Raw genomic sequence first — 20,166 nt, forward strand, 5'->3', positions numbered from 1 at the left:
GCCTGGCCTCCGCTCTCAGGAGCCCAGAAGGTTTAAGACGGCGGGGACGTGTCCGTAGTGTGCAACGACCGAGCAGGAAGACATAAACCTGCCAGAGAAGCGAAGTAGAGAAGAGAGGGGAAGAGAAATACAAACGAAGATGCATAATTTGAAAAAAAATTTGCTGTTGCAGAGTCGGTTAGCGTAGGCACTGCACCGGCGTGAGATGGGGGCCCGTGGGCCAGGGTCCCCTCAGTTTAATAGCCCCCCCCTCCATTCCAGTGCTGTTGCCTGTCTGCGAAACTGGAGCTGGGCCACTAAGCAAGCAGGGCACCACCCAGGCTGCCCCCTTCACGCTCATTTTTCCAGTCGGTATTTTTTTTTTTTTCCCCTCTGCTTCCAGCCTTAGGAAGGATGCTCTGCTCTGTGTTTGGTCATGTCAGCCCCAAAGGGGTCCAGCCCTATTTGTTTTCCAGCATCAAAGAGCGCAGGCAGCACATTTATGTACGGGCGGGATGTCCATGCGGTGCGTGAAGGGCACACAGACGCACGGACAGACACACGGACGGACACACATGGCCGGTCGTAGCCCTGAGTTTAAGCTTCCCATGTGCAATATTGGAACGAGCAAATAGGTGCAGGTGAACGTCCCTTCCAAGCCCAATTCCCCTATGATCCTACTGTACTTTAGATGCTCAGAAAAGCCCACCTGAGCATCACGAGCGACAGGAAACAGAAGAAATCCCAGGGCTACGTCCGCTTTAGAGGTCAAGTCGCAAGGTAGCCGTGACCTTTCGAAATTAAAAGATGAAATTCCCCCCCAGGCTTTGCCCCCAGCGAGCCTGTGCCGGGGCTGGGCTCGACACCAGCAGCGTGTCAGCTCCGGCGCCTGCGAATTCCTGCGGCGAAGCGTCAAAAAAAAAAGCAAAAAGGCAGTTAAAGCGCTGTTCTATTTTAAAAAAACCCTTTTTTTTATGTCGGCTCTCTGGCTGTCGGGGCACCTCACCTCTCCGCGATGGCATCCCCTTGCGTTCCTGACTCCCCCAAAACTGGAGCCAGGCCCTGGGGGGGGGGGGAACACACACACATAGAGTGGGATAGGGGGTCACAGCCGCGGGTGGGGGGGGGGGGGCTCTGCCGGTTGTTTGCCGGCTCAAAGGGGCTCATTGTGCCCGGGAATGGGGCGGTCCCGTCCTGCGTGTCCCCCCCCACGGCCGGGGCGGGCCGGGGCGGTGCTGCCCCCCCCCCCCCTCCAACCCAGGGGAAGGGGCCCGGGGCCGGGAGGTGGAAAAAGGACGGGAAAGTTTTTCTTTCCAGTGACAGCCATGGCAGAAGGCTCCGAGAAGGTGCCCATCGCCCGAGCGGGGCCCGAAGATGTGGAGCAGTGCCTGCCCCCCGTGAGTGCGGGTGGGATGGGGCGGGGGGGGTGGGTCGGGATAAAGCGGCTCGGGATGGGACACCGAGGAAAAGGAATGGGGAGAAGGGTATGGGGGGGGCTTGGCCGGGGGTCCCAGGGTGGTGGGTGGGTGTTCGTGGGTGGGAAGTGGGGTGTTCTCGGTCCGAACTCAGCCCCGCGTTCTCGGCAGGCTTATGCGGCGGGACCCCCCCCCGGGCCGGGGCGGCTGCTGAAGGCGGGGGCGGCCGTGCTGATCGCCGGAGCCCTCCTGCTGCTGGCCGGGGCCATCGGAGCCTTCTACTTCTGGAAAGCCACCGAGAGGCAGGTGAGGGGGGGAGGATGCACGGCAGCCCACCGCGGGGGGGGGTGGGAGAGGCTGGGAAGGCTCCTTGCAAAGTGGATGAAGAGGGGTTGAAGGAGAGCTTTGGGGTTTTTTTTCCTCCATGCTTTCATAAAAAAAAAAAAAAAAAAAAAAAAAAATCCAACCCGAAAACCAACCTCACGCTCGTTATCTTTACCGGCTGTTCGGACGGAGCCTCGTGGAAGCGCGTTGATTAACGAACGCGAAACGTAGCTTCGAGAGCACAGACACTACATTGATTTCTGCTCGCAAATCCTCAGCGAACTCAAACCCCAACAAGTCCCCAGGGGTTCATGTCCTGGGCAAACTCCAGCTCCCAGGACAAAAAAAGCATTGAAACGTGTAAATTCCTTTTTCACATCGGCTGCATTCTTGGTCCACATTCTGCCTGGACCCTCAAATAGGGAATGCTATATTTAACCCATTAACAGGCACCATTATTTCACTCTGACGGTTTGTATGACTGTGTGCACACACAGGCGTTTATGGTTAGCAGCTGTGGAACAATTTTTAAAGTCATGGTAAGTTTTATTATTTACATTTTTTAGAGTACATGAAAAACCCTGTATGCAAAAAACAAAACCGAGAAGGTGCTGATCAGTTTAAGAACCAAACTTCAGAGCATTAAAACGTGTTGTTATATTAACTTCTCTGTTTACATAAGATTTTGGTTTAAAATATGGTGGCGCACACGTGAATGTAACTTGCTCCTTAAGTGCAATTAGTATCTTTGAATTTACGTTGGAAGAAGTTTTGTACCACCTCCAGCCACGCGCCAGTCCCCATCAAGGAGAGCCTTGTGCGAACCCCAGCTGCCAGAGCAGAGGTGTGCTGGGGAGACAGACCCACACACAGGAATAATTCAGATAATCAGAAAGAACGTACAAGGTTTTACACCAAAAAGGTGTAAAGGGAGAGGGACCCAAATGGGTTGGGGGGTGGGGAGGGTACAGCGCATTCAGCTCTGATGGGGTGGGTGCATTTCCAGAGTACAGGACAAAGTTTCCTTTTTTTTTTTTTAATTGCTCCCACCATCTAAATGCAGGTTTGCAAAACCTGTCACATTCACAGTTGTCCTTACCTGGTGATAGACTTGGAAGCTTAAAGACACGGGGAAAGCTTAGAGGTATTATTCCAAGCTGCCTTCAAACTCAGAAAGCTACACTTGACTTGCAAATGTGTAGGAAGCGACTATAAAAATTAAATGTAGGGTCATTCATAAAAAAAAAAATAAGGCAATTTTTAAATTATTATTTTTATTTTAAATCTTTGAATTCTCCCGTAACTGTCAGGGGTAACAAAGTCTCAGCTCCAGCTCAGGCCCTAGCAGGGGACACCATGTACTTTGGTCTGGTTTTATGGACTGCTTTCAACAGGAATCCTAGACAGCGGAGAGAATATGGGACTGAATCTGTATAACTGAGGAACCATAAATCTTTGGCACCTTAGACTTTCCTAAGCAAAGGTGAGAGAAGAAGAAATTTGTCTCTAGCTGTCAGTGTAAATTTTTCATTAAAATGCTGTAAGGCTTTTTTAAGACCAAAAGTAAACTGCTTGTGCAGCACTTTTAGCAGAGCTGCACAAGAGAATCGCAAAACCCCTCCACAGATTGTGGTCCTCCAGCAAATAGAAACCACGCTGCAGCTTTCCTCACTGAAAATAGGATAAGACCAAATACGCTGACAAGGAAAATACGAGTCTATACAACTTCACATCCAATTTAAACAAAGTTCACATCCATTACAAGCTAGGAAGCATGTTCATAGTCAAGAGGAACCTGTTTTCCTGCGCCTCAGCAGAACACCCTAAGAGATAAACAGGGGTTAGCCTCCTTCGGAGTAGGATGTTCACTCCTGCTCTCCTTTGGGAATCATGCCAGCGTAAGAAGCGATTCCTAAAATATGACCTAGAAGGAGGTTTTTATGTCGGAATGAGCCTGGATGTGGACTCACCCCACGCTTATTTTTGAAGTCAAACTGCGAGTACTCCCTGGAGGAGGGACCTCAGGAGGTCTCCAGTCCTACCTGCTGCTCAGAGCAAGGCCAGCTGTGGGGTCACAGCTGGCTGCTCAGGGCTTGATCCAGTCAGGCCTGGAAAACTCCCGAGGCTGGAGAACGCACGACCTCTCCGGGCAACCTGCCCCTATGGTGAAGCGTTGTTGCGGTGTTGGTTGCTGGAGGGTTACGAAATGCCTACAGAAATAAGAGTCAGGAGCTGAGTAGGGATATGACAAGTCAGATTGACCCATCGCCTGCTGTAGGAGGAAGGTAATAAGCAATTACTGACACGCGCTACTGCTCTTTTATCGATTCCAGGTGTACAACGTTCACTATACTATGAGCATAAATGGAAAAGTACAAGATGGATCAATGGAAATAGATGCTGGAAACAACTTAGAGACATTCAAAACGGGAAGCGGGAGTGAAGAGGCTGTTGAAGTTCATGATTTTCAGATTGTAAGTACCACCACCCTTATCCTTCACGTAACACGCTCCAGCGCTGGACTCTAAGGATACCCTGCCCCGCCCGACTTCTCTGTCCCAGTCGGTCTCAGGTTCCAGCCCCCAACTATCCACACAAACATCCTTGCTTTCCTGGCTTGCTTTCACAGCAAGCCAGGCCGTTTCCTCCAAAACAAAGTCTAAGCGCCTTTTGGGGATAGGCCGTGCCAGGTCCCACTCTGGGAAGCAGTACGGATTAGGCTGCATCGGGTTTGGCTCCATGAAACACTCTGCATTTTCAAACCACTAAACAGAGCTACGACACGTGCCCTTGGAGTGTTGCTAGAAAAACCTTCTGGCAGGCTGTGACATAGCCCTTGTGTGATTTCATACGATTTGAACTGGAAAAAACACCTCCCCCTCCCCAAAATATCACCCTTTTAGGAGCATTGGGTCAACACGATAAGCCAAGTAGACACCAAGGAGAGACCACTATACAGTGCTGGACCCGGGCAGCTCGCTCTGCTCTGACATCCAAGGATGGGAGCTGCTCTCCATGGCTTGGCTTCATCTCCGGGGGAGAGCATGGAGGCATTTAGCTTAGCTTATGCATCTGTGCACCAAACTGTGCACAGTGCTGGGTTGCTGGTGCTGACAGCAAACACGTTTGGGTACCCCAGCAACTTGGCTGTGGCGGCTCTGCACAAAGTCTGGACTAACAGATGCCGAATCTTAGCAGAGCTCAACAGCTCGGATAAAGTGGTTCACTGAGCTGTACCACCTCTGAGCTACTAAAGGCACATCTATGTGATGTTGCAGAAAGCTATTTACAGGGCCCGGATCCTGCAATTAACATTCTCAGGTGCAAAACACCCTATGTAACTTCAGAGTTAAGTCCTCTGTAAGTCAAAGCAGCACCTAAAACAAAGATGCTGCTGCTAGAAAGACACCCAGGGCTTCTGGAGCAGCCACCTTCCCCTTGCTGCATCTAGAAAGGTGAGGAAATTCAGCTCCTTGGCTTCTCAGCAAGTACAAACCAATCCACTCCAGGAGATCCAGGACCCAACAGCTGCAGATCAGCCTTTCTGAAACTCTCATTAACATCACCATAGCAACATTATTAGCCGCTGAATAAGAGCTGCCACAACAAGCTCTTCCCATTTTTCCTTCACCGTTCCACATCTGCACAAAAGCACCAGCCCACTGGAGAAATGCTGAATTCATGTTGCCTCCACATGTGCTGCTGGTAAGCTACCGCCTGTCACAACCAGGTCAGAAATCAGCTCCCAACACCAACCAGCTAACAGGACCTTCCAGGGCCAGTGCCTGCTCTTAATTACAGGGGGCCAGGGACAGGCTCAGCAAGAGCAAAGGGATGCTGCCAGTCGGGGTTTGAGCCAAGAATGCACGTAAAGGAGAAAGAAGTTGAAAAGATGTGCTTCCAACAGCCAATTATTTACATTAGCAGCTTTGGATTGACTGGCGCCACTCAAATGATTGCACCGTCAGTGAAAACTTGGATTTGGCAATATTATGATACTTACTCCTAGCACGCTCAGTGCACCACGAAGTCTCATTCCCTTGCGCACCCATCCCTGCGCAGTCATCCCCTCTCTCACTGCTTTAGAATGAGTCATTTGGTTTTGATAGGTGTCTGTCCAACTGTGCAGGACTTGCAGGCACACGGGCCAAGACTTGGGTGCCTCAGTACCGTCCATCTCAAGCTGCACCAGATGCCAGAGGCATCCACGATGCCCGTACGAGGCAGGTGAGAGAGGTCATGATGACACCCATGTCCCTGTCCTGGCAGCGAGCGGCCAGGCAGAAAACCAGCACACCTTGGACGGCACTAGATAATTACATTTAGGTGGCCGAATGGAGCTTGCGCAACCCTATGAAAAAAGTTTTGCCATCTACAACGAGGTATCAAAACTCATAACGTAAAAGAGAGCTCTTTTATGGGTACCCAAACACCTACAGCAGAAACACAGAAACTACGGCCAAGGTTCCTGTGCCAAAACGTTGATGCCCAAGATGCTGGCGCAGGGCTGGCAGATATGACCCAGGACTTGCAGGAGACCTGCAGCCCTCTGGAGCTGCTGGGATACCCTTCTCTTGCTCAAAACTAGACATCCATGGTTTAGGCAACTGCATTTCACCCTCATAGGCCAGATGAAGGGAGTCCCACACACAGATTTCTGCACCAAATTCCCCATCACGAGCTTCCTCTTGCTGTCACAGTCACTTATGTGTATAAATTGGACCAAGCTGCCCCCGTATTTTTGTAAGCCTGTGTCGTAAGGGTACCGCACCACCAGCTAACACAATTTTGAGGCTGCCTACGTTAGGTGCTAAGTTACAGTTCAAATCGTGTCAACTAGTTCCTTAACAGAGCTACTCCAAGTAGCCTACAGCGGGCATGGAAGCACTTATATAAAACACCCCCATCTCTCAGAAATCGAGCGAAAACTTCTAGACCCACTTGACCAAAATTGTAAAGCTAAAATGATGAGGGAAGAGTGTTTTATTGCATCTAGTTTTAAGACTTAACCTTCAGACTAAAGATTCAGTGGCAATTTTAGCAGAGCTCGAGCGCTTTCTTGGGGGCGGTGGGGAGCCGGAGGGCTGCGCACAACCCCCTGCCTTCTGCTTTTGCAGGGCATAACTGGAATCCGTTTTGCTGAAGGAGAAAAGTGTTACATCAAAGCTCAGCCAAAAGCTCACGTCCCTGAAGTTGATGCCATGACTAAAGCGAGCCTCTCATCTGAGCTGGTAAGGGTTAATTTATTTACTTTTTAAAAACAAATCTTTGTATAGAGAGGGTCTTAAAGCAGTATTTAAATATAAATATAAATGACGTTTGAAAGCCACTGTGGATAGTGGTAGGGTTGTTGAGGGTTCATTGACTGATTGCAAAGGGTCCCTGAAAGGTAAGAAAAGGAAGATTGGCGTCAGAGGCATCGCTGTGTCCAGGGGCATCGCGAGAGGCTGCACATTAGTGAGGGGGGAAGCCATGGACCAATTTCTACCAGATCCATAGACCTCAGTGACAAGAGCAGCTGCCTGAAATCAGGCTGTGCACAAGGCTGGAAGGGAGAGCAGGGAAGAAGCAGCTCCTTTAGTCAATGCAAAGAGGGGTCGTGGTAGATGCCAGGAGATTTCTATCAACACTCTTGAGCAGAAGCAGGGACTCTGTCACTCAAATCCTCTTAAATAGTCAATAAAGTGGAATTGTGGAAAACATTACTGCAAAAATTGAGCTAATGCTGAAGCAATAACAGTTAAAAAAAAAATCAAGAGTTTGTCTTCTTAGACAGCATCAGCCTTTGTTTTAGGATATCGTGTTAACTAAATTTCATGGAATCTGCATCGCAACCACCACTAAAGCTGCAGTTCTCGCCCAGATACCGCCAAAACCTCTCCTTACCTCACATTTGTGAAAAAGTCTATCGCTTTGTGTGCACAAATCCTGAGTTTCCCAGAGCTCAGAACCCCAAACCCATCGCTCACACAGGAGTGGCTCCGGTGCCTTGAGTACAGCTGAGCCCGGACGCTGGCAGGGGCTCAGCCCCCAGCAGGAGAGCCACAACCTTTTTCCCTGGGTTTGCTCCACTTCCAAAAAATTAAAAGCAGATACAATTAGCTGGGAGAGAGGCACTGTTAAGGCTGCACCTACCTGCAATGGTGCTGTGATTACTGAACATCTACTTTAAACTTAAGGGGAAAAAGGTCTCTCTAAATCCAATCAGCAAGGCACCAGCAACGTGGCAAAGCCCCCTGAAGTTGGTGGGATTTTCCCCATGATGGGGAAGAGATCTTGCCCAGATTCCAGGCAGAGACCTGCATCTTTCCCGCCTTGCCTTATTTTAAAGGCAGGCTGGGCTTCTTGACTTCATTAGCACTATTGCCTGAAGTCAAGGTTCCCATTTTCCATCTTTCTGTAAGAACAAAGTCACAGTCCTCACAACATTACCCTAAAATAGTTAAAAAGGAAATTTCTAATCTTCTACCTGGCTGGAGCAGACCTATTCCCTTGTCCTGTTTTCTGTGCATCTTCTCCAAAGATGCATCACCTACACGACCACTGCAATACATTGTACGCACCGAGGCCAAAACAAGCAGCCGACTTAGTGCTACCATTGGGATATTAACCTTTCCCTGTTGCTCGACTTTCCACGTTAGATGTACGACAGGAATGGCATAGTAGTATTTAATTTTCTAGAGCAAGTCCTCTCTCTGAAACACACGTATTTAGGAGAAAGTATGCATATGCCATTTTCTTACAACACGTATCATAACCAACACTGCCTATAAAAATGGTTGATTAAAATAAGCTTTTAGATACCCAAACTGTGCCTGCTCACAAGTCAGGATCATCTCAAACAGAAACAAAGGATATTTTTATTTCTGAAAACTAGATTCAGATATTTCTGATGCTGATAAAAGCTTAAGTGGGAGAATATAAATAAAGAGCACTTCTCACTAGACAGATTGGATAGCGAACTTAAATGACTTGAGACCTACAAAAGAAATCAATAAACACACTAAAGGAACAACAACTCAACAGAATAAATTGATCTAGTCAGTTATATAACAAGTTTTGATGACTTTTATGGAAGCAATTTAGAATTTTAACTTTGAAATCATACTGGTTTTCATGATTCAAAAGTTGGGTTTCTTTTAATATTTCACTGTTGCTATAAAATACTTACACATTTTATGTAAAATAATACTTTGAACTAACAACTTTAAAGAATCAATCACTGGCATTTTCCTACATTACTTTGAAGATATGAACCAAAAACCTGCAGGGTACACTTCAAAAAGGCAGGCTCCTTTAACTCGCACTTCAAACTTTTGGTCAATTGAATTGCTTTTACCAAACAAGACCTTTAATCAAACCGATCATGTTGACTTAAAACGGGAAGCTGGAGCAGTTCTCAAGCTATAATCCTCTCTAAAACTTTTGAACAAGGCCCCCCCCCCCCCCCCCCCCCATTGTAAGCATAGTTATATCTTGGAGTACATCAAATGAGAACAGGGCATGATAAAAGATTAGGGTCTTGTTTTTAGCTGGTGTATTTCATTGGTGCTTTGCTGAAGGTTGTAAATCTTCAAAGTTTCCACCACTTGAAAAATCTGGTGCTTTGGGCTGAAAGATCTCTGACACCTAGTCGTTGTACATGGGGCAAAAGCCTTCCAAGAGAGACAGATGAAATCTTAGCCCCAGCAAAGCTGACAGTAGTTTTGCCATTCATTTCAGTGGTGGCAACCTTTACTCAGGCTTTGGCTTGGTACAATCCGTTCACATTCATGAAATACAAGGATGGTCGGTATTAGCTGCAGCGGATGATTATACAGTTTGATGCTCAAGAATTAACAGCAAGCAGGCACATGCCTGTTCACTGAGCAGCAAAGGATTTATGCTCTTCTATTTGCAGGAAGATGAAATCATGCCCGTGAGATTTGACGAAAACTCCCTTATCTGGGTGGCTGCAGACGAGCCTATCAAGCATAACAGTTTCCTAAGCCCCAAAATTTTAGAGCTTTGTGGGGATCTTCCAATTTTCTGGCTGCGACCAACATATCCCAAAGGTAATACTTCTTTTATTTGAAAAGTGTGCTATCCCTCCCTTCATCTAAACACCTTCCCCAACTCAGGTTTGCCACCAAGACTTGCACACCTGGGAAACCAGGATCCTTTATCCTTTCCTCCCTTGCCCAGACCGTCTTTCAAGCCCTTGTGGGTTGGTGCCGAGACAGGTCTGGAGTTTATCCGCACTTACTAGACATTTTCCATACTTGTATTTCCTCAGACAATTTATATAGCCCACGTGGGTGACTTACTATGAGAGGAAACATTCCCAGAGGTCAGCTTCCTTCTACAGAAGGACAAGACACAACAGTTTAAACTAGCCCCCAAAATGTTCAGGCAGCTGACACCAGGTAGCAGGAACACTACACTTGGCCAGGAGTTGGAGAGTAACAAGCTCCTGATCTGGAGCTATAGCCTCTCCTGTTTCCTACCCTGCTTCTCCCGAGGATTTCAGTGGAGTGGAAGGACGAGAAGTTTTAGCTAGACAACTGGTGGATGAAGTTTATGAGGTCCTGGGGGCAGTCCCAGGACTGAAGTACTCCCATCAGCCAGAGCCAAGTTTAGCAAAGGTGTTCAGGAGTCACCAGGGAGATGGCAACTTCTCCAGGTGACTTCCAGGCCTGGGAGGAGTGAAGGCTTGAAAAGATTTACTTCTCCTTGGTCCAGTTAATATTAGAACACTCAGAAAGGGAAATGGAAGGAAAAAAACCAACCAAACAAAAAACCCAAACCAAAAAAACCCACCCAACCCCAAAACCCCCAAAATGACACCACATTTTTAGATCGCCTGTGGATGCAAACTGCCAATATTTTCCACTTTTCTCATGACCTTGCATATCCCACTGGGCAACAAAAGAGCAGTATCAAAGCTGTCCAGAAGCTGTTTCCACCAGGTTCACTAGCTGCCCTCGGGAGCAGGGCACCAGTCTGTCACAAAAGCACTTTAAAAAAAAAAATAAAAAATCAGATGCTTATGACTGGTCTTGCTAGTGCTGGCAACTGGTGCTGAGTTAACATCAGTGACCACAGGGTGGGTCAAAAAAAAACCAACAGATCTCACACCCATTTTGCCTCAAGGGGAGGAAAAGGCAGTCTCACACCCCTTTGGACTGACATTGGCTGGAGATACAACACAGGAAGGCAAGCAGCTCCCATAGGGACGCTCAGCAAGTTTGCCACCACACACTTTCATCTGTCCCTCTGCGCTCCCCTCTTTTTTTTTTTAATATTTACAGAAATCACTGAAGCCTTAGATAATGTGTGGATAAATATAAGGACATGCTAAAGGTAAGATTATCCCCTTGTGATTATTTCTTCAGATAACCAAAGGAGAGAAATGAAGAGAAACAAACGCCAATTGGAATCAAACTTTGATACAGAAGACTTGGAAGCTGCTACTGAAAAAGTAAACACCAGGTTGCCCACCATGCAGCTGACTCAAGAGCTTGATCACCAGCCTAATGAAACCAGGCCAATGGGACAAGAAACCGATCAAACACTTAATCCAGACAACCCATATAATGTAAGTATGTGCACTGTAATCTTCTTTCAGAGCCCAAGACTGTTGTAAACAGGCAATACTGGTGATGTGGGGTTTGTCTTTTTTTTTTTAAATCTGCACAGTCTTTGCCTGTTCAGCTTATCTCTGAAATTACAGACTTGTAAAACACCTAAGAAGCTCAAACAAGTCTTCCCTCAGTCCTCCCTCCCTCATCCCAGTTTTCACTAGACTTCAGTCTGAAACAAGTACAAGTGCTTGAGGTGGCAAGATTAAGGCAAGTTGATGCCAAGTTGCTTTTCAGGGTTTCCAGGTCGATGCGAAAGCAAGCAGCACTAGACAGTTCTGACAAAGATAGCACCTTCTGAAAACAATCCCAAACTGGTCTTGATCAGACAGCTGAACCCCATCATTTACCGACAATGTAAGGAGTCCAGTAGCTAGAAACATACTTTTCCCTCAGACAGGAATTAGTATCAGAAGTGACTATTACAGAGGAAAGCAGTAGCAGTGTCTGGTTGCAAAGAGATGAGGGTTAGGCCAAAGAAACTTCTTTTCTCAGCCTCTTCTCTATTAGGGTAAACGGCCCTAGTCTAGCAAGCAATTCACAGAGGAGAACCTGATTAGGGACAGCAACAGTGGGTGGAGGATGACTATTGCAAAACGTGTTCTCGCTCTTGGAGATGAAGCAGCCCACAGAAAGAGCACAGGAGCCGCCCCGCTGTGTCCCAACACCTTTGCCGCGCTGCAGGAAAACTGACTGTACAGTAGGCACCTTCCAGTCTACTGCACCAGCGCCAGACAATTTACACCCACCATTTGGTGCAGCAGGAGTAAGTCATTTTAATACAACACTGTCACAAGATAAATGCCTCCTGCTTTGGAAATAAGTCCCAGCTTTGACTTGACATTTATGCAACAGCAGGAGATCATTATACTGTGACAGCATTCTGCCGAGTTGACATCCCTTAATTAAACTTAATCACTCCAAATAAAGTGGATCTAAATCGACTCTCTCACGAGGTCAGTGAAACAGCAGCGGCACTGGAACGTAACTTCTCCTCGCAGCTACTAACGTGACCGTGTCCGCGGGGTCTGAGCTGCCCTGTCTCTGGAGGGCAGCGGCAGAACAACTGCCACAGGTCCCCTCTTCCAGCCGGAGGGTCCCTGGGCCAAACGGAGAACATCCATCAGGTACGGTCACCAGACTTCCCTCAGCCTGCAGGGCGGGATTCACCTTCGCCAACAGTTAGTGCGTCGATGCCTAGATCCAAGCTTTCTTTACAGACCGATTCATTCTGTTCAAGACGACCATTAATTACACTGTAGGCCTTTCCTGTACGATTAAATGAATCCTCCCTAGAGCTATTTCTCTTCACCCACTATGAGTGGAATCTGGACAAAGAGCTCAGGTGTAGGAGTTCACACTGCAGGTATCCGAATTCAAGGATGATGAATCCTGCCCAAGGGATCGACACCCTCCCTGCTCTCAGGGCTGGCAATGGGTTGCTGGGGGCCTGAACGACACCAAGCTGTCACCAGCATCCCGTACAAGCCCAGACAAGAGATGGCACCTTTCTGTGCCTCACCTTTTTGGTGTGCTGCTAGTTTTCTGAATGAAAAACGCTCAGGTAAAAAGCTAAGTGTTACTCCTGCATTTGCTCTTTGCTGCTGGTTTTCTTGAAATAACACCAATGGGAAAAGAACAACTGAGTTTCAAAAAGCAGAGTATCCGGGTTACTTTTTTTCCCCAGAAAGGAGGAAAAGAATTTTGAAGGGTGAAGGCAGTATCGAGAGCCTGCTTTTACATATTTTATGCATGCCTTGCTCCATGTAACTCCTTACTGTCAGATACAGAACAGGCAGAATTCTCACTGTCCACAATGCACCTAAGTGTGGCAGAAGGGGGTGAAAAAAAAAAAAAAACCAGACTGAAAGACAAGGGAGAAATATTCAGAAAACTGCAGGGTAACAGCTTACTGAACAGTTTCCTGGGAATGCTGTAAAAAGCACTAAATACAAAAAATAAACCAAAACATTAAAAATACAGCATACACTTCAGCCATTGTCATCTACATAAAAGACGGAGATAACTGTCTTGAAATCTTTTCCATCACTAGTATTTAAAACTTGGGAGTTTACTGCTGCTGGATCTTTTGCAAGGACTGTAGAAGAAAAATAATGAAGTTTAGAGCTGTCTGTTGTTTCTTTCCATTTTACATGGGTGACTGCACCAATTCTACACTTCTACCTAACAGAGCAATACAAAAGAAAAAAAAAAAAGCAAGACACATGGGTGAGTTAGTGAGAGTTCTGCTTCAAAGGGACCAAGATTTCAGTTTTTACCCTTTGTAGGGTTAACAGAAGCATTGGTATATTCTACATTCTCCGAGAACGAGAGCAGCGGGATGACATTTAATATTTTACATTTCAGCAACTGGAAGGTGAAGGGATGGCTTTTGACCCCATGCTGGATCACTTAGGCGTGTGCTGCATTGAATGCAGACGAAGTTACACACAGTGCCAGAGAATCTGTGAGCCTCTCCTGGGCTACTACCCGTGGCCTTACAACTACCAAGGCTGTCGTACTGCCTGCCGTATCATCATGCCCTGCAGCTGGTGGGTTGCTCGTATCATGGGTGTTGTGTGAGAAAAAGCAATCAGAGCCTTGACAAAATAAGCAGGAATGCAATGACGACAAACTGGTAAAAGGCTACAACCAAAGCAGCAGTACCAATCCTGGCTTTTAAAATCCAAGTGCGTGTTACTGCACCAAAAGCAGGGTCAGATATTCTAACTGTAAATAAAAATCTTAAGTTAATATTCTATTAGCTTTACAAATGACAAGGGTATACTAGCACTTAGTGAATTAAAAAACAAAGACATCCCCAAAAAAGACACTATTAAACTTTGCTCACGAACTGGTTTAGCAGTCCAGAAGCTTGCTCATCAATCCAAAATCAGCCTTTCGTAACAAAACCCTCTCTTTCCAAGCTACATGTGAAAATTTACGTCCAATTAGGCAACTAGCTCAACTTGTACACTTGGGAGTACCTTTCATCCACGTAGCTTACTTAAATAAATCACAAGTTAAGTTGCTCCCCGTTGCTATTCATACCAAGTTGCCAGGTCATTATGAATGGTTATAAACCAATTACAGCATACCTTTCCCACAAAGCTGCTCCAGGGGACACGGGAAAGCGCACATTGTGCTAAATCGGAAACAAACGGCAGGGAAAGGGGCTGCGGAAGGGAATGTGCATGGCTGCAGAATCAAAACCCTTTGCATATCCCAACATCAAAGAAGCCCCAGCATCAAGAATCTTGTATCCACGATACCACTCTAGTGTCTAACAAGTATCTGCTATCCAGCTACTATAGCAAAAGTATTTACACGCAGTTGCAGACCAAAGAATCTCAAGACCCTTCAGAATCTACAACAGCCACTGTATTTATAAATCCTTGAACTAGACACTTTTGACACAAGATTACAACCCCTCTTTATTCCACATGGATAGCAGCCATTCATGCTAGCTCTTTTAGCTCCGCTGAAGCTAACCTCCATTCCCCACAAGAGAAACTGCTTACCAGTAAGGAGAAAAAAGAAAGAAAAAAAAAAAAGGTTTCTAACCTCACCCTTTTTGCTTAGGCAGACTCTGCAATTATTGGGATTGAGCCTATTACATATTAAATCTCTAAGGAAGGTACTAAGCTGAAACACTCACCAAGATGGAATGACTTAGGATTTCTAGCCTTAAAAAACAAAGATAGAGGTATTACACTGCTTTCATCCATACCCTACCATTGAGTTTATGGAGCTATCTACATGGGCTTTATAAACAGAATGGTCCAATTTTTCTTAAAGTTCACTTTCTGGAGCATTCATTTTTGTGACTAAACAGCTCTTGAGATGTTGCAAGCCTAGTAATGTTATTAACACTGCGTGACACACAGAAAAGAGGAATTAATTTGACATAATCATGGCTTAAAGAAAATAAAGACAACCTCATGCGGAATGCTAAACTGCATATCTAAAAAGCAAAGTGTTAAATGAGAATAAGATGAGAATAGAATTCAGTATTTTGTTCTATTGTAGCTTTTTTTAATATAAGCTTCACCTTCCCTTAATCTCAAGACAACTTGCTTTGAAATATTTAAATTAAAAACTTCTTAAAGTGGGATTTCAAGGCCTGTTAAATTTGAGTTTCTGCTTTTTAAAATGAAAATGACCTTGATCATTATGTTGTTTTAGAAGTACGTCATTCATATGCTTAGAAAAGTCAGTTTTCCTTTTTTTTTACTGCAGATTAAACAAATACATTAAAAAACGGCAATCGCTTTCTGTCCTTTTTTGCAATGTAGAAAGTATAATGGTACCTTTACGTATGTGTTCAAGAACTGTCTTGAGAGGAAAACAAGAGGATCAGCAAGTGAAACACTGAAGACAAAGACAAGGAAATGTGACAGTATTACATGAACTAGACTGCTGCTGCCTTTTGCATCTAAGGCTGTCTCGAGGCAACCTGTGACCTGCTTCTCCCTGTCGCCCCCAGTAAAAAACAACACCACCCAGTCTCCTTCTGAAGACAGAAAAAACTGTCTTGTAGGTGATTTCCATGCCTACACATTCTTAACAAAATTAACTCTTCCTAAACAAAAGGCTTGTATTAGTTGTTTTCTATAGGCAATCACAAAGTCTGCAAGAAGTAAAAAAGCATCCTACTCATGGATGCATTGAACTGTCACATATAGCATGTATGCTTTGAGAACCCTTCTGTATGTACCACACCAAGAAAGCCCCAGTGATCATAAGAGAAGCAGATATACTACTTACACTGTGAGTAGCACAATTATCAGAACTACAATATTGCCTGATTACAAGACAGAGGGCACAATTTATCCATTTCCAAAAGATATGCAACAAAATGTCTTCCCCAACTCATGCTTCAAATAAGCAAATTCATATTTACCTAAATAACATATTCAAAGAAAAAAAAAAGTAAAGATCTCTTGCTGCAGCAAGGTTGAAAAATCTTATTTAAGCGCAACATCTAATTTTGAAGGAAACGTTCTGAGGCAACATAGCAGTGACAATAAAACCAATGATCCAACGGTATGAAAAGATGTAGCAATATTCCCCGCAGTGGTGGCTCAGACTACAGTTCCAACTCTCCGCAGTGATCCTATTCACTACTGTACAGCATTTACTACCAGTGCTGAAGACAAGTTTTCCACTGCCACCACAAATATACTTTGCACACTGGAGAGGTTACATGTCTGCATTTGGGCAGGAGTGGGCAGGGGGGAGAATCTTCCTCGAGTCTGACCCTGCACTAGCAGGAACCAGTTCAAAACCTTCCTTTGGCCAAAGCTCAGGGGAGGAGGAAAGAAAGAGGGATGGGATTGTCACCAGTGGTGTTTCCCACTGCAGGTGGGTGGATGTTAGTCAGAGCACTGTAATTCTACTCTCCTTAAAACTTAATTACCCATGTGATTATGCACTAGGAGGATTAGGATGGCAGGGAAGGTTAGAATGGAAAAAGGGGATAAATTCAGGCTGGTGGAAAAGAGAAGGAAAACAGGCAACAAAGCCACAGGGTTAGAAGGACTGAAAGCCAGCGATGGGAAGGCAGGAGTCAGCTCTTTTTTTCCTGCACCTACAGCCCCCGCTTCTCCCCACTTACAAGGAATGAACCCAAGTCTCTCCTTTTGTCCTTTTCGATATGGGAATCGTCCTCCACTTCTATCTACACTGAGAAAGTAAGAAGCAGCTGGGGGGCATGGAAGGGGGGGGGGAATCTGTCTTCTGCCTCCCATGTAACACTTCACCCCTGCTGCAGCAAGAATATATTCCAAAAATGTTTCAGTGAAGAACAGACTAATCACTTGTTCCATACAGTGAAAAAAAAAAAGTAGAGAAACATAAAACTACTATTGGCAAAGAACAAAAGAACAGATTGTTGATTGGCACATCAGGGTGGACAGAATCTCTGCTCAGAAAGGGCAAGAGTTAGACTGAACCAGGAGCACCACCATCTTCTGCTTCTGAGAGGCTCAACTGATCTTTTATGAACACTGCTCACATACCAAAGATGAGAGAGGCAGCCTTAAGCTACAACAGACAGGCGTTTTCTATGACCCCCAGAACAGGACCAAAGAGTAATCCCAGCTGTGGTATTAAATGGGAAAGCTACCGTTACCTCTTGCTGTCCTGTTTCCGTATTTGCAACAGGACTACAAATCAGAGCACTGAGGTGTAACTGTCCAGGTCTTCTAGACAGTACTATCTACAGGTGACCAAAAGGTTTGGAGAAAAAAACACCTCAAGAGAAGTTTGAACACAATTAAAACATCATCCACTCTCTGTCCTTGCAGGCAGTTCACTGCCTCCAGCCAACTCATTGCCAGTGCTGCAACAAATTCCACTCATCCTCTCTAGTCCCGGAGGAAATTCCCTTTGTCACTGGTACCCTTCAAAGCCTCTATTCAACCTCCAAGCTCCCTGCTATCTTTCTCTTAACCTAGGGCTTCTGGAACCATTCTGTGCGTGTCCTTTGTCAAGAACAAAATATATACTGTTCACAAAGTTCATGAAGCACCTTCCCCCCAACTTTTTAAGGAAATTTTTCCTACTGCTTTAATCCGATGCCCTCCCACCAGAATCTCCTTCCCCCACCAGACAATAAGAGCTACTATTATTTGCTTACCTGTATTCTAAGGTGGAACACACACAGATTATCTCTCTGTGCTCAGAAACATGCTGGAATTATGTTTAGACCTGCAAACTTGGCTTACAGGATTGAGATGGACAGGGAGGTCTACCACTTGATTGCTACAAGTTTTAGCCTGAAGCTAAAGCATTATATTTGCATTACATGTGCCTCAAGAGTACAAAAGTAGCAATGCATTTTATTTTACTTTTTTCCTTAAGCTAAGTGAATTGAATCCCAAAACACTGAAACAGTACCCACTTAATATAAGAATATATTGTGCTTATCTGATGAAATATTCCTATGGTCCTTCTGTAAGTGAAAGTAGACAGAGGAACCCCTACCGTGCTCTCTTCAGTAAGTAAGAGCAACTTGATTGGCAGAAAACATCATTAAATTACTTTTTCATTTCTATTTAAGAGATTTTTATCTAGGTTTTTCCCACAGCAAGTCTTTGCTAAGCGCTGTTAAGTGCTCTGAATGACATTTATAAAGCAAGGCTGGCCAGGAGACAAGAACCCAATTGTGTGACAAAGTGAAGCGCTCAGACATTTGTCTTCCTTCTACATTAGAAAGGAAGAAATGCCTTTCAGAGCATAAATAAAAAGCAGCAAAGCACTTATCCAGGAGAATAGAGTTCAAGTCCCTGTTCCAAATCAAGTCAACTTCAATGTTAGCGTTGCATATGGATGGCAAATGCTCTACACATTGAGCAACTAGCGACTCAAGAGTTCTCTGAAGGGCAAGAAATTCCCCACTGAAGCTAACAAATCTTCACTGAAAGATGCCACAACTATATCCTTTGAGAAACTCTTCCAACAAGCAAACATTGCTCAGTAAGAGTCAAGAGGTAAGGCACACAGAAAACCCTTCCTAAATTCAATCCATCTCCCTTCATCGTATTCAAAGACCACGATAATGTTCAGTTCTGAAGGTCATCAAATTTGAGCTTTGGAAAAAATGACTCAGTTCTGAAGCTAAAAGTGATTCAAAAAGAAATCACTGCCCAGCTTGCGCTATAGGATAATCATGATCTGAGCACATCAAGAAACTGCAGTTATGGCAAGACTGTAGTCATAGGCTGCAGCTGCCCAATGTGACAATCTGAAGCTCATAGCTATGGCATACATTCAAAAACAAGCTCTCTTTTTAAGATTTGTGAGATTTTAAGATCCTGGTATGTATCTACTGCACAGGCATAGTAACAATAGTAGGAAAAAAACCACTGCACCTTGCCAGCATCACGGCAAAATCTAGATTCCTAGTCCTCAGGAGGAACAGAATACATCCTTTCTTCCTCCTCATTAGTTTTCAATCATCTTTCACATACATGTATTACTGTAACAGCTGCAGACTTCACCTGTCCTATTGAAACACCTGTTGTAATAGCCTTTATATTTTACCAAGCTCATCCAATTCTCACTGTAGTAAAATAATGTACCAAATACAAAGAAAAAAGGCAGAATAACAAACAATCTGGAAAAACCTACATAATCAGGAATTTAAGGAAAAGTAGCAAACTTAAAGCAGCATCCAATGGTTAGCAAGGAATGAAGTAGCTTTCAGGGGCTGCCAATATTTGCAATTCATGGTGTTTTCTAGAAACTCAGAATATTTAGATATCTCTGAATTCCCAAGGGACAGCGGCACCTGGACTAGGCATGTTTACCACAGTTTTCTAAGTTCATCTCTCTTTCACCAAATCACAGAATGGCTGAGGTTGGAAGGGGCCTCTGGAGGTCACCTTCTCCAATCCCACCCTGTTCAAGCAGGGCACCTAGAGCCAGGTGCCCAGGACCCTGTCCAGATGGCTTTTGAGCATCTATAGGCCCTTGCAGACTTATATCTAAGTAGTACAAGCATAGACAGTATTTCTTACATTTCTCAGTTCTTTTTCTGTAAATACCGTTATTTATAATTCAATTATGATGGAAAAGCTGTACTGATGGAAACAATTAAGAACGCATGGGCTCTTCTCTAAAATATAAACAGTTTCCAGTATTCTGAAATAACAGAACTTAAAGCAACTGCTTGCTATCTTTGATTTCAGGCAACTGCAATAGATCCTTCTTTCTGAATATAGAAGGCAGACAGAAGACCCACTTTTTTGTAGAAATTTCCAGCCACAACTGACTTTCTCCCTTCCATCACATATGACTGCAGTTCAACCTATCGCACAGGTGGA

At 45.1% G+C, this 20,166-nt stretch overlaps 1 protein-coding gene across 1 annotated transcript; it reads left to right on the plus strand.

Moving 5' to 3' along the window:
• Nucleotides 1-1,304: 1,304 nt before the first annotated feature.
• Nucleotides 1,305-15,953, plus strand: CNMD (chondromodulin). The gene is made up of 7 exons (XM_075046104.1): nucleotides 1,305-1,376; nucleotides 1,566-1,700; nucleotides 4,052-4,192; nucleotides 6,836-6,949; nucleotides 9,619-9,772; nucleotides 11,093-11,295; nucleotides 13,706-15,953. Exons 1-7 carry the CDS (start codon nucleotides 1,305-1,307, stop codon nucleotides 13,919-13,921), a joined length of 1,035 nt encoding a protein of 344 aa, XP_074902205.1. The 3' UTR covers nucleotides 13,922-15,953.
• Nucleotides 15,954-20,166: the final 4,213 nt, after the last annotated feature.

This window comes from Buteo buteo, chromosome 14 (assembly GCF_964188355.1).
Source record: "Buteo buteo chromosome 14, bButBut1.hap1.1, whole genome shotgun sequence".
In the NCBI taxonomy this organism is placed as follows: domain Eukaryota; kingdom Metazoa; phylum Chordata; class Aves; order Accipitriformes; family Accipitridae; genus Buteo; species Buteo buteo.

What these genes read in the sequence shown, in the direction of transcription:
- CNMD (XM_075046104.1), top strand. Translation starts at nt 1,305, where the DNA reads ATGGCAGAAGGCTCCGAGAAGGTGCCCATCGCCCGAGCGGGGCCCGAA. An exon ending in TGGAGCAGTGCCTGCCCCCC is followed by an intron (nt 1,377 to 1,565) that starts GTGAGTGCGGGT and finishes CGTTCTCGGCAG; the next exon opens with GCTTATGCGGCGGGACCCCC. An exon ending in ATCCAGACAACCCATATAAT is followed by an intron (nt 11,296 to 13,705) that starts GTAAGTATGTGC and finishes TTTACATTTCAG; the next exon opens with CAACTGGAAGGTGAAGGGAT.